This window comes from Typha angustifolia, chromosome 4 (genome assembly GCF_048772165.1).
Source record: "Typha angustifolia cultivar Huaian chromosome 4, ASM4877216v1, whole genome shotgun sequence".
Classification (NCBI taxonomy): Eukaryota; Viridiplantae; Streptophyta; class Magnoliopsida; order Poales; family Typhaceae; genus Typha; species Typha angustifolia.
The window spans coordinates 3,937,283-3,954,091 of NC_133242.1; the positions used below are offsets into that span (position 1 = coordinate 3,937,283).

Genomic DNA, 16,809 nt, shown 5'->3' on the forward strand with positions numbered 1-16,809 from the left:
TATATGATATAATCCTGTTAGATTACTCGAGTAATGCTTGTCTTTTAGGATTTGGAATCCCTTTAAGGATGTGGCATTGCCACACAAAAAGGAAAATAAACTGTAGCTCTTGTTTAGGTTTAAAAAGGAGGGATGGTATGTTCATACTAAGCTCTCAAAGTTGAGCGAGCCAAAACCCCAGCATTCACGTAAGCAGCTCTTGGATTCTTTGGACATAAACGGAACGGAGCAACGTGGTAATTTTGACATCGAATGTCATCATCCAGCAATCCAATCCAATTTGTAGGGTGTTTTTGGTAATTTTACTCAAAGTTGATATTAAAAAAAAAAACAGTCCCGACTAACAAAAATTAAAACATATATAAAATATGCAGATGCGATCGCGATGGGACTCGAACCCACAATCTCCCGCTCCGGAGGCGAGCGCCTTATCCATTAGGCCACGCGACCATTGATAAGGAAGTGCTTAATATAAAGATGATGATGATAGAAAGTAGTGTTTAGCTTTTCTAGTGAAAGATTATGACTCATGAGTTCCGTCTCTTCTCATTTCACGTTGTATTTTTGGATAATAGTAAATATCCTAAATCTAGAATGAAACGAAATATTATTTTTTTCCTGTTAATTTCTCAGGGAATTTTTCCTATCCAACTAGTGTTTGAGCACCACAATATAAGTACTAAATCCTTGTCTTAAAGATAAGATATATTTTTAATAAAATTTTTCTTGCCTATGTTCCGAGAGATTTGAGATGAGATGTCTCAGCTTGAAAAGGTTCTAGGTGTGAGTTTTTGCGAGATGATATAATTTTAGATTGGTGTGATGCTATCCATTTACTTAATTCTTGAAGAGAATTTTTGTTGTGTCAAATTAGTATCAGAGTCTAATCGTGCGATTTTTAATCTACAACCATGAGTATCTAGTCATAAAGAATCAAGGAGAAAGTACACAGACATAGCAACAACAATAACAACATGACGAAATTCTATTCAACTTAGCACAACAGATACCTGTTCTACTGCAACAGATGTCTAATATCTCTCAGTAATTAAATTAAGATGAACAGTATATGAGAGAGCATGAGATAGATAATACCCATGGTTTATTTGATCCCATAACTAAAATTAAGAATATGCAATCTCATCTAGCAAAACATTGTGAGATTGATTGATCCCGTAACTAAAATTGGCCACAATATAATTAATTAAGACTTAAGATTTAATTGATTCTATAATTAACACCCCATCTTTAAGCTATTTATAATTCAAACTCTCATTTTTTTTTATCATTTAATATTCGTTGTCATACTAAACTATAAACAATAAACATACTAAATAAGAATATTGGATTATGATCACTAAGTTTTAAAATCAAACTTATTACGATGAAAGTGAAAGGATTTTTTATATCTAACATCCATTCACAAATTTATTTTTAAATTAACACCGTAGAAATTAATATTTTATTGTGGCCAAACGAGTAAGAACTTAGTTCTATCACGAGTTACCCTGGAGCACATCATCGACACACAATTCCAAGAGCTTAGACGGGCCGTCGGTGTCCGACCCCTCGGTTAAATAGCTCCAGCAATACCCCATCTCCTGGTCCATCACCATCACGTTGATGCAGCACTGCGGCGTCGGCGCGGGGGAGCCGCCGGCCTCCGACGTGATGCGCCGCACCACCGTCCTCACGCAATCCCACCCCGCTCCGCCGCCGGACAACACCTTCCTGCACGTGCCCAACTCATCCGCCGCCAGCGGTGCGGTCGCCGTCGTACCGTCGGCAGATGCCAGCGCAACGAAGAGGAGGAGGAGCAGGAGGAGGAAAATTAGAGGGATGGCGGCGGAGAGGTTTAACTTGGCCATGGTGAGGAGGAGGAGAACTAAGTTCGATTGGTGGTATATATATGTATATATACATATATTGATGAAACGTAAGAGGTTTAATTAATGGAGTTCTTAATTTGGATTCTAATTTGGTTGGTTTAACTCAATGGAGGTTTTTTGTTTCTGAGAAACTCTTAACGATACTTGATGGAAGAATTCGAGTAACGGAAACAAACAATCTATAATTCTATATAACCATCTTTCCCCATTACGTAAATGAATGTTTGACCAATCTATTATCGTTCATTAATAGCTTTTCAAACTATTTATGGAACAGTTTATTGCCTATAAGCGCCGAAATTAATTAAATTAATGCTTGGAAAATGGTTTGATAGATTATTTGTATTTTAGAAGAGAATTGCTTCCAGTGAAGGCGTTTTATTTGTCCTAAATAAAGAGATGTTCTGAAGTAATTAAATGGAGATATATATTTATAAATTAATTTTTATGAGAGTGATATATCTTAATAAAATCTTTATAACTTAGAATAGGCATATATATATGGTTGGCAAATAATTTATATGGTTAAATATATTTTACTATTATGTAATTATGTCTAAAATTATTTTTATCTGATATACTTTAAAAGATCTTAAAGTTAGTTTTTCTATTCATAATTAAAGTGAGTTCGTTAGTTTTATTATTTTAATACAATAAGGTCTATGAATCTTTTTGTATATATACAGTGATATGGTAATATATTTGAGTTCTCCCTAGACCCATTTTATTTAGTTTTACCAAAATTTACTGTCACTTAAATTTATTATCAATGAGATCTAATTCATTGTAATAATAACAAAAATGCTAAACTAATCAGTCAAATATTTTTTTTGCCTTAACTGCTAAAATATTAAGCTAAAGAGATTTATATACATAAAATGCTAATCATAATAGTGTTTTAAGATCTGTCGACGTTTTTGTCTGAAAAAAAAATACAGATCAGTTCAACGTTTTTATTAGAGCTACAGTGAATTAGGCCCATTTGATAATAAATTTTAGAAATAGACCATTCCGATAAAAAAGAATTTAGAACTCGGCTAGTTTGGTCAAAAACTCAAATATATTTTGGGAGGAATAGTAAAATTGTTCAAAAACTCACTGCAAATATCTGTATAACTCTTCTTTCTCAGAGATTAAAATATCAAATATATGTCACTGATTTTAAAATTATATTAGGATACTTCTTGATCTAGATCCTCGTATACAACAATGGTATCATATAACATTAAAGTTATTAATGTATTTTTTGTCAGTTTCAAACAATTTATGAGGTAAGATGGTCTTTTCACTTTATTGAGGGCATTAAATTTGATGTAAAAAAATATTAAATATAACAAAATTTCAGCTTTAAGGTTCTATCCTCTTACCTACGAAGAGAGGATTCTGGCTAATTCTATCATCTTTGCCATCCTAACCTTCTCCTTATATGGTTTAGTGGCTTGGCTCGATTTAATTGATGGCTCGATAATGTGGTTAGTTTGGAGGAACAGCTCAGTAGCACATCGACTTAGAGCAGATCTCAGCTGTATTTGGTTTAGAGCAATTGTTCGACAATATATATAGTTTGAAATCTAAATTAGACAGCTAAAAACTTGGTGGAGCCTAAGTACCTTTGTATCTAGAAAAGGTTGGCTCTTTGTCTAGCCCATATTTAACCTTAGAGTTTATAAATGATAAAAATAAAAATAATAATAAAGATTTATTATTTCCGGCATCTCACGTTTTTATAGAGGAGAGAAAGAGATTGAGATTGGAGATAAACCGTCCATAAGTTCAACATTTTTTTCATGTGCTAAATTATAACAATATTCTATCTGATACTTAAGCTTAATTATACTAAGTCATTATCTACACTCAGTTATTCATCTTCTAAATCAAGTATTAGTTAATTCAGCATTTTGTTGATATTTTTATAACATAGATGCTAAGCTGATAAAATAGATCATATCTTTATTAAATTTTAAGAAATTTATATATTACACCCTGCTATATTTTATTATTCGAGTACTATAATTTAACGAATATGTATGTAGAACACTATAATTTAGATTTGAATTAACACAGTAAAAATATTCTATTAAATAAAAATAACTAAAATATTCTTAGTATAACTCGGTAATTTTCTTTATAGTAAAATAAACTTAAGTCTAACTAAAGAATGTTTGTAAAATGTAAGGTGTAAATATAATTAATTAGAAAGCAGGGTGTTATATGCAATTGCCCTTGAATTTAAGGTGCTGTCTACCTTGATAAATAATCAAATAGAGCTGCGAGGACGACCGGATCGGTAAAAATCTCTTTAAAAAAAATTAAAAAAAAAATCTCAAATAATCACACACCCTCTTCCCTACCCTTTTATGCTACTAAATAGAAAAAAAGGAACAGAGAGAGAGAAGAGAGGACAGGAGAGGAGAGGAGAGGGGGGAGAGAGAGAGAGAGAAGAGAGAGAGAGAGAAGCCAAACTCATCTCTCGCACAAACCTCTCCGTCTCTTCCGTGTTCTTGTGTGAGCTATAGCATCTTTCTGCTTCTCTTTACTTTGCTTCGTTCTTCTCGATCTCTCTCCCTAATTTATATGCGTCAAGCCCCAAAACCGAGCTCTTTCTCGCTGTTGCGCGCGCTCCCGACGTCTCTGCTGTCAGATCTCAGCTCGGGAAAACCCTAGCACTAGACCCGGGTCGCAATCACTAGATGCACGTCGTCCCCTGGCGCCCGCTCTCCAAGGGTTTCAATTGGGCGAGGGTTTGAGCACCCGGGGTTAGATGGTGGGGCTGGAAACGGAGGGCGGGGTTTCAGGAAACCCTGACTTTTTTAACGATCTTAGAGGATTGGGAGACCCCGATGCAGGTGAGATCTTTAATTCTTCGTTTTGTACGAGTGGTAGCTCGATTCCTATGTCGCGATTTGATTTTCCTGCCTTTCTTTTATGAAATTAGAGTTGAAGTAGTGCGGTTAAGCTTGAGCTCGATGGGAATCGTGTATAATATATAGACTGCCGTTCCTATAGTGGCTTTTGTTGTTGTTGTTGCTGTCGTCGTCCAAGATTAAGTATCATGTCTCATCTGAAAGGAATATTCACTTGATTGTTTTCCAGTAATTGTTTTATTTGGTGCAGCATTTGGATTGGAGAAATCTAGGTTTTGTTCTTATGTTTGCTTTGTTGGTCTCTAGCCTGGTTATTGTCTGATCCATCTTAATCATAGTCTCTTTGTTCTCTTTTTTTGTTCTTTTTTTCAATTTTGATTATTTCGTCGCTCTTAATGCAGTTTTTGGTGTTAAATGAGTCTGGTTCCTTTTTTTGGTCCGCCATCGTCTATTTGGGTTTCTGATTCCAGTCTCTTTAGCGTAAGGGTGGGCCATTAGTTTAATGTCATGTATAATTCTGGGCCATAATTTAATATTCTGTATAACTATAACCTTTTTAGTGTCTATTTGTGCATTTAACTCTTAAATGAACTTGGTGTGCTTTACCTCTTCCTCTTATCTTATATAAATATTGATAAAAGCGTGCAGGTAGTTCTTGTGCTGATCTAGGGGCAGTTGATGTTTGTTTGTGTTTGATATCATTTTCCTGATGATGTAAATTTGTTACTTTATCCTGCTTCTGTGCAGATAACACCTGCTTTGATGCTTCACAATATGCATTCTTCGGTAAGGAGGTCATGGAGGAAATTGAATTGGGGGGATTAGATGATGATGCCGATGTTGGATTTGGTGGACCTGAGGACAAAGAATATCGCTTTTCTTCTGTTCACGATAGAGAAGAGGTTATATCATTTATACATTTAGAAATCTACCCCACTGCAAACCAATCATGCAAACCAATCATGCCCTTAATTACATTGCTGATAAATGTTTGCATCCAATGCCCTACTAATTACTCTCCCTAATCCTTTGTATGTTGAGGTCTATTGTTGGTGTGTTCTATGAAATAGCATACATTACATGCTTTGTGTATTACGTATTCTTTTCATCTTTATCATTTTGATTTCATGTATTTACTCCCGCGATATTTTTACTCATTCAATTAACAGTTTTGGCAAACTAAACTGGTTAGTTTCACTCTTCACACTCTCAGTTGGAGACTCGCATACTAACTTTCTTTTTATACTCTGGATTTCCAGAGCAGTAATGTTTCAAAAACCTTGGAGGAAATGGAAAAAAGAAACATATATTCATACAGATAACTTTATTTCACTTATCTTTTTATCATTAAGCTTTCTAATAAGTAGACTTTCTAATGTCACATGGTCGAAGAATTTGAATGAGGCGCTTGAAATAGATAAGCATTGTAACTTGCTCAATTGCCTCTAATTTGCCTTTGCTGGTATTCTAGGCTATCTTTCAGTTTTTCTTGTTTTTAAGCCATAGCATTCTCCTAGTTGCAGCATATTATAAAAGCTAGTCTTTTCCTCTGCTGGATTTTGTAAAAATGGACTGAAATACATCTAATGACTCTTATTCTTTGAGAGGCTGGCTAATTTCTTAAGCAGATTATCATGTTCCATTTGCAGGTTGAAGCTTTAGGCTCGCAATCTGATATTGATGATCTTACAACTACATTTGCAAAGGTTGGTTTCTGTTAGAAAATTTCTTGCTGGTACAATTGTTTAGCTATTTTTTGCATATGTTATGGCTACTTGTGTTATATTCATCATTCTAATTTTTAAGATAAATTCTTTTGGGAAAAAAGAGAACAAATCTGCAGAAATGTTCTGAACCAATTTGTTTGAATTGGTTTTCTGCTGTCTTTTAGTTGTCTCAGTAACGACTACCAATAACTGCTTTGTACCCATCTTCTCCTATGATGATACATTTAAGTTTGGTCTGATGTTCAAAATGACTGACTTTGTAATAGTTTCTGTTCTAACTTTAACGCGGACTTTTGGCCTGCCAAAATGGTAATCTTGATCTATCAGGTGCTTTCCAAACATTTTCCTTTGAAGTATGCAATATCACTATGTTGTGCTTGGAAAATAATCCCACTCTCAGAATTATTTTTCTATTTGGTGTTTTTCTTTGCTAGACTCAACTAATTGTGCAACTTACCCAATGGTATAATCTAATATACCATGGTCAGTGAAGCCTTCACGTGGACTAGGTTATATAACCATTTCATTATGTAAATCTTTTCTGCCAGTTTGGTGTCAACCTCCCTAGGAGTTTTTTTTTTCTCACATAATGCGTAGCACTTCTATTTTTGTTATATTTACTAATGTGTTAGTTTTGATAAGGACCTTATCATATGCATCTTTAAGAATAGACAATTTATAAAACCATGGATCTCAAAATCGGCCAATCCCGAGTTGGATCGAGATCGGCCATAACCGATCCCGATCCGGACCTGAAACTAGTCTGGAGACTGATTTCGGTTTGGGATCGGCTGGTTAGTCACAAATTTATCACCATCTAGTTGATAGATATTTGTCAACTTTTTGGGAAAGTATTTTAAAGTTTCAGTAGCTATGTTGGTCTCTTGTCCACCTTTAACATAACTTCTGCTTGGGTTTCTTTTCATTTCGTATCCTTCCCACTGTGAGCTGAAAGCAAGTTCATTTCATTGTTCTAACTTCTAAGGCACTCTAGTACAACTTCTGGTAGAATTATAATATTGTTCATTACTTCTTCAAATCTGTAGTAGCATCAAACATAACATTTTAGCCTCTCAGAATGGTTGTAATGACATAATTACCTGCATAATAATTATAGCAAGTTTTTTGTTATTTATATTCTTACCTCCAATTTGTATCAATCCTGCAATATTGTATAGGTTTCTTTCATGTCTTATTTATTTTCAGAGGTTAGTGGAGATTGTTGCTTGAGAACATGGGATCCTTTTAGTGCACTTGCTTAGATTTAGGCAACTGGTGATGTTTTTGCTTAGATATTTGTATTTGACTCCATGTTATGCTCGTCTTGTTAGATTTGTTTGCTATTTCAGAATTCCACAGTAATGCCTCTTCTTTTTTTTGTTAGTTGAACAGAGCTATTAATGGAACAAGAAATGCTGGAATTATTGGTGATAGAGGATCTTTTTCTAGAGAAAGTGAGTGACAATTCTGCGTCTCTTAACTCCTTAAATTTTAGCATGCTTGAAGCTTAAATTAACAGTAGAACATTCAAAGTGTGTCTTCTGGTATTGCTATTAATTCTTTTCTCATGCTGCCAGTTGCTAAGGTTTCTCAGTTTGTCTTTTAGTATCAGCACTAGTGCGTCCAACTTTTACAAGTTGATAAAGAAGTGATTCTATTCTGGAATAGCACATGAGAAATGTGAACTAAGTAATTGCTCTATCTTTTGCATATTGCAGAGAATGTGTTCAAAAGGTAAAGAGCTAAAGACATTGTATTTTATCAAATTCACTAACAATCATGAAATTAATTGCATTACAAATACAAATAAAAGTTGTAAAACGAGAAGCATGATTTCCAAGGGAAATTTGACTTAACTGAAGTTTTGGTATATAAAAACTTAAAAGAACATTTATTGCCCCCTCTCCTACCAAGGCAGCTGTAGCACTTGCTTCTGAAATGGTTACTATAGACATGAAGGCTAAGATGGCCTTTTCTGGGTGGGAGGGCTTAAGGAGAAAAATGGTATAGGTTTATGTACTTTTGTGACTGTCTTATTTTTAGTGGAACAATGGAAGGGAAGCTACATGGATTGAAAAATGGGATGCATGTTGAGTTCTCTAGTTACACTTTTTAGTAACACCAGGAGAATTCATGGCTCGGAAAGGGATATGTTTGCATCATGATGTAATTCTGTTAGCTTCTTAACACCTCTCTTCACATGCACATACTGACAAGTGACAAATCATAGAGTCCTCTTTATCTTTTATAAAACAGGTGTGCTCAGATTGGTGCATGCTGAGTATTCTTTAATCTGGTCATTGGAAACTAGGGAGTTAATTATGCATGGGACCACATTTACATCATTGTATTTTCTAAATATATTTGATACGACTCAGATATATGTCAGGTTCTTATTTCTTTACCTGGTGGTTCTTCTTCTCTTCAATTGTTCAACATATAGGGATTGCAAGTCAGATTTAATGTATTCTCTTTTGGGGAGTTTGTGCATTTAATGACACTTCTCTAATCTGGATAGACAGTTTTCTTGTTCTCTTTTGGCTATGCTTTGTGAGCTAATTCGGAATTTATATTCTTACTTCTTAGGGTGGGCACTTTTAAGGAGTTTCTTTACTTTATGCATGGCGAGCTAATTCGGAATTTATATTCTACTTCTTAGGGTGGGAGTTTGCACTTTTAAGGCCACATCTTTAATCGTTTTCAATTTTCAGTGTTTGTGATACATTCAAAAATCATGTCTCAGTACTGAGGATGACTGCAATACAGGGAAGACCTTGAGTTCCTCATTAATTCTTGGGATGTGAACAATCTTGAATTTTGGGTTATCAGAGAGTTGGTTATCAACTCTTTATACTCTGAAACTTGGTTGGTGAAAAAGTAGTTGCATATATCTCAAACTCAAAGTTTTTTTTTGTCAAGTTTTTAGATATCATCAGGCATCATCATACAAGATTCATGTCGTGTTTGAATGAAATTAGGGGAGATAATCTGTCACTTTTGCCCAATCTATGCTTTGTGTCTAATTACTTCTCAAACTCCAGAGCTGCATGCACTGGAGCATCTTTAGTGCTTCAACAATGTAACGTTTTCTCTCCAGGTTCTTCAACTGCAGACTGGACTCAGGAGGCAGATCTTCCAAATTGGATAGATCAACATGCAGAAAACACTCAGGAAAGTAAACGATGGTGGTCACAACCACATCCTTCTGCAGCTCGGCTTGCAGAATCCCAACCACTGTACAGAACATCTTCATATCCTACACCACAACCACATCACTTAAGTGAAGCAACTACCACACCGAACTCACCATTCACGTCTTATCCTCTGCCAGGTGGGCAATCTAATTCTTCACAAAACCTTACACGCCATGCAAGCATTCCATATCTCTCTGGTGGTCTCCAGATGCCTGCCCCAAATTCATCTTTTTCTGGATCTCAGAATCATTTTGTTGGACTACCTCATGGATTGCATTATGGAGGAAACATGTCTTTTCCACCTCCAGGTCACTCAATTAATAGCCAACCTCAAAATCACTGGTCAAACCAAACTGGTCTGTTCACTGGGGAGCATTCTGATCTATTCCCGAACTTGTTACAACAACAATTACCTCATCAAAATGGTTTGATGACACCACTGTCATTGTCTCAGCAGCAACTGCAGAGGTTACAATATGTCCAGCCAGCTCTTCCTCACTACCAATACTTGCAATCTCACCTCTTCAACCACCGTCCACAGATAATGAGCAAGTTTGATGCAGTTCTTGATATGTCTGAATTGAGAGACCAAAGATCAAAGCCATCACAAAGAGGAAAACAAAATACACGTTTTCCTCAACGATCTTCTGATACAAGTAGCCAGAAGAATGATAATAGCTGGCCACAGTTCAGATCCAAGTACATGTCAGCTGAAGAGATAGAAAGTATTTTAAGAATGCAACATGCTGCTACTCACAGTAATGATCCTTACATAGATGACTACTACCATCAAGCTTGTCTTGCAAAAAAGTCTTCTGGTTCCAGGCTGAAGCACCATTTCTGCCCAGCATCCATAAAGGATTTGCCTTCCAGATCGCGTGCTAACAATGAACCCCATGCGTATCTTCAAGTTGATGCACTTGGAAGGGTTCCGTTCTCTTCCATACGCAGGCCTCGTCCTCTCCTTGAAGTTGACCAGTCTTTGGCAACGGGTGACAACATCCATGAACAGAAATCTTCTGTGAAGCCCCTGGAGCAAGAGCCAATGCTGGCAGCCAGAATCACTGTTGAAGATGGTCTCTGCCTTCTTCTTGATGTAGATGATATCGATCGGTTATTAGTGCTTAGCCAGCCACAAGATGGTGGCTTCCAACTGAAGCGGAGGCGACAGGTCCTCGTGGAAGGGCTTGCAGCATCACTTCAACTTGTTGACCCTCTTGGCCCAGGTAAACCTGATCATTCAGTTGGACTTGCCCCAAAGGATGACCTTGTTTTCCTTCGCCTAGTCTCTCTTACTAAGGGCCGGAAGCTTCTGTCACGCTACCTTCAACTTCTCATCCCTGGAAGTGAGCTCACTCGGATAGTCTGCATGGCTGTTTTTCGGCATCTGAGGTTTTTATTTGGTGGTTTGCCTTCAGATTCTAGTGCAGCAGAAACGACAACCAACCTTGCAAAGACTGTTTCTTCATGTGTACATAGTATGGAACTAAATGCCCTCAGTGCTTGTGTTGCTGCTGTAGTCTGCTCATCTGAACAGCCACCTCTTCGTCCACTTGGTTGTTCTGCTGGTGATGGAGCTTCTGTAATTTTAAAATCTGTTCTTGACAGAGCAACAGACCTTCTGACAGCTCCCCATGCTGCAAACAATTATACTGTGTCAAACCGAGCCTTATGGCAGGCGTCATTTGATGCATTCTTTGGGCTTCTAACAAAATACTGTTTGAGTAAATATGACAGTATACTGCAAATGTTGCTCATGCAGGCACCAAACACTACAGTCATTGGGACCGAGACAACTAGAGCAGTAAGCAGGGAGATGCCTGTCGAGCTGCTACGTGCAAGCCTTCCTCATACAAATGAGCATCAACGTAAAATGTTGCTAGATTTTGCGCAGAGATCTATGCCCATAGATAGTTTCAGTGCTCATGGTGGTAGTAACGGACCTATAACTTCTGAATCTGTTCCTGGTTGATGCATCTGAAGAGAAACTTAACTGCTCAATAGCAGCACGATGTATCTGAGTTTTTTTAATCTACGTCATTTCTTATATTCAGACATGCATGCTTCTCAGTAAACTGAAACATGCTGCAGGTACATAGGAAACCAGGGGACTGTGGCCATGTGTAGGTTTCAGGTGAAATCTCATACATTCCTTTGTCCCATTTTCGTTGGGTTATTTTTATCCTCTGCTATTATGGACATATATAGCCCATGCATTTATATATTCTATGGGAACTCTGGCTGTTCTGATCTGAAGTTTCTTCCTGGGCGCGGGCGCTTATTTTTACTGTTTTGTATTGCAATTTCGTACAGAAAGAGGCGTAGGAAAGCCGTACAGGCTATGCTCTGTTTACTGCAACCCTCCTTTCTCTTGTTTGGAAGGAGGTGGATGGTACCAAAGTAGTTATTTTGTCTTTTGGTTGGTCAGGGGAGCTTATAGTAAAGTTATATATGCGGAAAAGGGGAAAAAAGTTGCCATTACTTCTGATGTAGCCACTTTGTTAATTGTTAATATTATACAAATAAACTCTTTATCAAGGTAGATGGGTAAATGCATATCTCATGTTCTATTTGATTATATTTTTTATTAGATACATGAGTTATTAAAATAACAATTTATTTATGAAAGCTTGAGGCCTTGTGTTGTTCCTATTTGCTCACAACATAGAAGGATGGTTCTTGGTGCATATTTGTTAGTAGTCAAGCTATCTATCAATAGAATAACGGCTAAATATTGTCTTCTATTCCTTGACTTGATGACATGCTGGATATAGCCAGAGGTAGTTTTCTCTAATATTAAATGGAAAACTGCATTCACAAATAAGGATGATTTATACGAATGATTGGTGATGTCTTTTGGGCTTTCAATGCTCCCAACACATTTGTTTTAAGTCATGACACAGGTACTTCTACTGTTCATGTGTAAATTCTTAGTGTACATTAATAGCCTCTTAATTTATAGCCGATCATCTATTGACAACATGTGGATCATCTGCGACAAGTTTGCCTCACTCTTTGTATTGTGCGCAACGAGAAGTGTTCATTTCTAGTTAATCGAGTCATATTTTTAGAATTTGTTTGTGGTCTCACCTGAAGGAGTCTGCTTGATCCCCCAAAAAATGGAGGCGATTATTCATTGACTTTGTAGTTTTTATCAATGTTTTATCCATGGGTTCAACACAATCGTATCTCCCATTACTGACTGCCTCAAGGAAGATGACTTCCAATAGATATAGACTGCAACTAGAGCAATTGAGGAAATTAAGAAAAATAATGCCAGAAGCCTCTTTAATGCACTTTCTTTGACTTTTCTAAGACATTCTAGGTGAAATGTAATGTCTCTGAGATTGGAGTTGGTGACATCTTTAATCAAGAATGCCGTCATGTTATTTATTTACAATGAGCTCTATACGAATGTTATTTATATACAAAGAGTTTCATACGGTTATTCAAACTTTGTGTGTTATCCGCCTTATTGGCGTTATTATTTACTTTCACATGAATTCATGCTATGCTCCATCAGGTAAAATGATTCTGATCCAAAGCAAACTATACAAAAGATTAAATATTAAAAAAATTATTTTTGACAGTTTTAATGAAAAATTACCTCCAGTGTTGAAAGGAAAAGCTAAATTAAAAAAGAAATACGACAAGAAAAGGTCGAAGACGAAACCAATAATACCCCTGAGCCAAAATAAAAAATAAAAAATAAAATAAAAGAACACCATGTCTTTTGAAGCTACTGCTGAGACATTCTTACCCCCTCACAATAAGTCAAAAGACCAGTCTGCCCTTATCCACTAAGAAGCCAACGGCCTGCAATCCCGAGAAGAAACGACCGGGGGAACGCGATGATAGCCCGCGCAATCGCAACCGCCTACTTCTCCGCACCGCAGAATATTCCATCCATCCGCCGGAATATTCCGTCACCGTTCAATAAGTCGGCGTCGTGTATGGCGACCACCGCCCACTCCACCTCCGACCTCCTCTTCGAGGCCGCAAGGCAAACGGTAACTGAAAACACCACTCCTCTCGACGCCAAGTTCTTGGCTGTACAATTACTTGTTCTAGTGGACACTGTCGTATGTCTCAATTAATAGTACTACTGCTATTGCAGGTGGATAAGTATGTGCAGAATGGCATGGTGGTTGGATTAGGCGCCGGACGTGCGTCGGGATTGGCGATTCAGTACTTGGGCAAGCGTCTCAAAGAAGGGGCTTTGAAGGACATTGTGGGAATACCCTCGTTAGTGCTTCTTCTTCTACTTCTAAATGATATCCTGTTTGGTTTGTAGTCTCGACATTGTCCTGGGATCGAGATTTGTATGGAAAAGTACATGAAGCACCTTTTCTACTTAGATAGGTGGTTCGTTCTATATCATTGGAAAGATTTAAATCATAAATTTATCTTATGTCATCTGATGCTATGCTGATATTCTTTTATATGGAGGAGATAATTTTTGAACTTAAATTGCAGTTCAATTTTTAGTGCAAGTGAGGCAGCAAAAGCCGGTGTTCCGCTAAATCAATACCAAGAAGATCTTCAAGTGAGCATGTATCCTCCCTTCTAATATGTTATTTATTTTTCTCACTATGACATATTTAGATGATTTCATCAGCCATTAGATTCTTGTTTTCAATAGCAATGGACTGTATGAGATATCAAGATTTTGCCTAGCAGAGATAGGCAGGACAAAGCTGATACTTTTGTAGCTCACTTGTAGATTGATTTTGCATTTGATGATGCTGATATAATTGAAGAGGGAACATTAAATGCCATCATTGGTCGAAGAAAATTGGAGGGTGGAGAATCCTTCATTGAAGAGAAGGTAAATTGTCTTGCTGAATTCATTTAAAGAGGAACACAGGTCTCATTTGTGGACTAATGATCAACAGCGACAAGCATTTACTACAATATCAGTTAGTTGACCGGCAATGTTGGAACTCAAATAGGGATAGTTTTCTTCTGCACACTATTTTCCAAAAATTTCAATCTGTTCAACATAAGAGTATTTGCAACTACTTTCCATTTTGTTTATTTGCAGTCCATTGCAAAAGTGGCTGGTAAACTTGCCTTCATTGTTTCTGAGGAGCAATACACCAGAGATCTTGATGGATCCATTCCAGTGTTAGTTAATAGTGTACGTTACCGCCTATTTATTTGTGGAATGCAGAAAATGTGAATGTCGTGTCATAACCAATAAAAGGGCATTCTTTTCAGAGTAACTGGATGGAAACTGCTGAAGAAATTGATGACTTGTTCCTAGGAGATGCAGAGGTCGGTTCTTGAATGATTAGCATAGCATTGCATTACAGTTTAGCACATGAATTGATTAATTTTGTCAAATGTCGGTTTGTTCATCCTTCTACATTTCTCGGACCCTTCTACATTGAGAATAAATAGATGTTTCTTTGTGCAAACTATGTTTTACTTATAATATTTATTTTGATTTCATTATAATGAAGGTATGGAGAAGACCAGCTACTGGTCATGCAGGCCCATTAGGAGGCGATTTCCCGATGGTTACTAAAGAAGGGCACCATATTCTTGATGTCATTTTCACATCTCCCATACTTGATTTAGGTACAGAAAATATTCATAGAAGTGAGACAAGAATTTTGCCTTTTGAATGATAATCAAGAATCCATGTTAACACAGTCTTATCCAACTAGATTTGCAATTGCAAATTTTATTATTTTGATGGCAGGTAGACAACTAAGAGTTCCAAAAACATGTGAACTTTTTCAATGTCTGGAAGGAATTTGATGGAGTATAAAAGTAAAGAGGACACCGGATATAAAATGAAACAATCTTAGGGTGTATAGACTTCTGGAATATGCAATTCAATGGATAGTACGCTAAGTTAAATAACGTACTATCAAAGATCAGATGGTTTTCATAGATAATGCTTGTTTTTCACGTTCTAATTGTTATCTTCTTTGAATTGACCTTTTGAAGTGCATGCAAAATGATTAGGCTCCTGATAACAATCTACCATCGTTATGTGTCTATATTATCTTTATTTCGTTCCTAACATGTAACCAAGAATCTTGACATGTTAATTTAAACAGGTCAAGTAGCAGAAAGCCTGGATAAGATTGATGGTGTTGTCAACCATGGAATAGTATTCAGCATTCCGTAAGTTCTCTTCACTTTGAGCAGCCTCATGCAGTAAGCTATCACAGAGTCACCTTCAGACTAGGCAATTACCAAAATATTACATCTCTTGTTCTGATGCCACGTTTGAAGCAACATTTTAGTTCATCTTTCCGGAATTCAGTATAAGAATCTTATAACGAAAAGTATTTTTCTATGCTTGCACAAAGTAGGCCTGCATTTTTAAGAAAATTCATGCATTGTAATTAGATAATGAAGCCCACAAATGCAGGGAATTATATATTTTTTTTCTTTTAATATGAGAGCTGATTGTTACAATGAAAAGGCACAATCTTATTAATTATCCAAGTTACCGATGCATTTGATTTCTAGGAAGAATATGCTATGTAACACATAGTATTATGTAAGTAAAGCCTTCTAAAGTTTTACTTGGATGGATAATTTTTCTTGCTAACCTGCTGAACAAGTTCAAATAATTATGCTTCTCGCTAACCTGCAGATGCAGTGCAATAATCGCCTCAAAGGATGGAGTATTAATCGTGGATAAGAATTCTTCAATTGTTTCATACTAGTCATAACATCACTCACTTATATTGAAGTGAAATGGATGATATGTTCCTCCAAGACCTTGAACAAGGGTGTCTTCCATTACACTATCAGGGTTCTGATGTATACTTGCAACGTCTGAGCCATTTCCTTTGTATTTTTGCAATGACTTTTTGGTCATTGATATCAGTAAGAAAATTTTAGCCTTTTAGGTTGTCTTCGCTTCCATTGCTTTCATAATTTGATGATTCTACGACGGTAAGACTTACCTCTTGCATGGAAGATGTTTTTGGTTCAAATCTCAGAAACAATCTCTTCAGAAATAGGAATTATAAGCTATCAAGAACTTTAATTTCGTGTCCACAATGTGCTAGTCTTTTATCATACATCGGATATGCCGATATGATACAATTGTTTTGGCAAGCCTATAGTTTGATTAAATAATTGAAATATGGCTCGGTAATATTTCAGG

General features: G+C 36.5%; 2 protein-coding genes and 1 non-coding gene across 3 annotated transcripts; 2 read left to right on the forward strand and 1 right to left on the reverse strand.

Annotated features, from left to right (window-relative positions):
- Positions 1-377: 377 nt before the first annotated feature.
- On the reverse strand, positions 378-450 carry TRNAR-CCG (transfer RNA arginine (anticodon CCG)). The gene has a single exon. It is a non-coding gene; the product is annotated as a tRNA-Arg (tRNA).
- A 3,821-nt stretch (positions 451-4,271) lies between these two features.
- On the forward strand, positions 4,272-12,212 carry LOC140758809 (protein PAT1 homolog 1-like). Its single transcript, XM_073095112.1, has 5 exons — positions 4,272-4,735; positions 5,501-5,655; positions 6,403-6,459; positions 7,865-7,934; positions 9,578-12,212. Exons 1-5 carry the CDS (start codon positions 4,651-4,653, stop codon positions 11,644-11,646), a joined length of 2,436 nt encoding a protein of 811 aa, XP_072951213.1. The 5' UTR covers positions 4,272-4,650; the 3' UTR covers positions 11,647-12,212.
- A 1,240-nt stretch (positions 12,213-13,452) lies between these two features.
- LOC140759229 (probable ribose-5-phosphate isomerase 4, chloroplastic) lies at positions 13,453-16,563 on the forward strand. The gene is made up of 9 exons (XM_073095730.1): positions 13,453-13,684; positions 13,792-13,919; positions 14,151-14,220; positions 14,398-14,502; positions 14,719-14,814; positions 14,895-14,951; positions 15,140-15,257; positions 15,746-15,812; positions 16,291-16,563. Exons 1-9 carry the CDS (start codon positions 13,526-13,528, stop codon positions 16,361-16,363), a joined length of 873 nt encoding a protein of 290 aa, XP_072951831.1. The 5' UTR covers positions 13,453-13,525; the 3' UTR covers positions 16,364-16,563.
- Positions 16,564-16,809: the final 246 nt, after the last annotated feature.

Coding starts and splice junctions, on each gene's coding strand:
- LOC140758809 (XM_073095112.1), top strand. CDS start 4,651: ATGGTGGGGCTGGAAACGGAGGGCGGGGTTTCAGGAAACCCTGACTTT. Junction 5,656..6,402: donor CTGTTCACGATAGAGAAGAG/GTTATATCATTT, acceptor TTCCATTTGCAG/GTTGAAGCTTTAGGCTCGCA. Junction 6,460..7,864: donor TTACAACTACATTTGCAAAG/GTTGGTTTCTGT, acceptor TTTTTTTGTTAG/TTGAACAGAGCTATTAATGG.
- LOC140759229 (XM_073095730.1), top strand. CDS start 13,526: ATGATAGCCCGCGCAATCGCAACCGCCTACTTCTCCGCACCGCAGAAT. Junction 14,503..14,718: donor AATCCTTCATTGAAGAGAAG/GTAAATTGTCTT, acceptor GTTTATTTGCAG/TCCATTGCAAAAGTGGCTGG. Junction 15,813..16,290: donor GGAATAGTATTCAGCATTCC/GTAAGTTCTCTT, acceptor GCTAACCTGCAG/ATGCAGTGCAATAATCGCCT.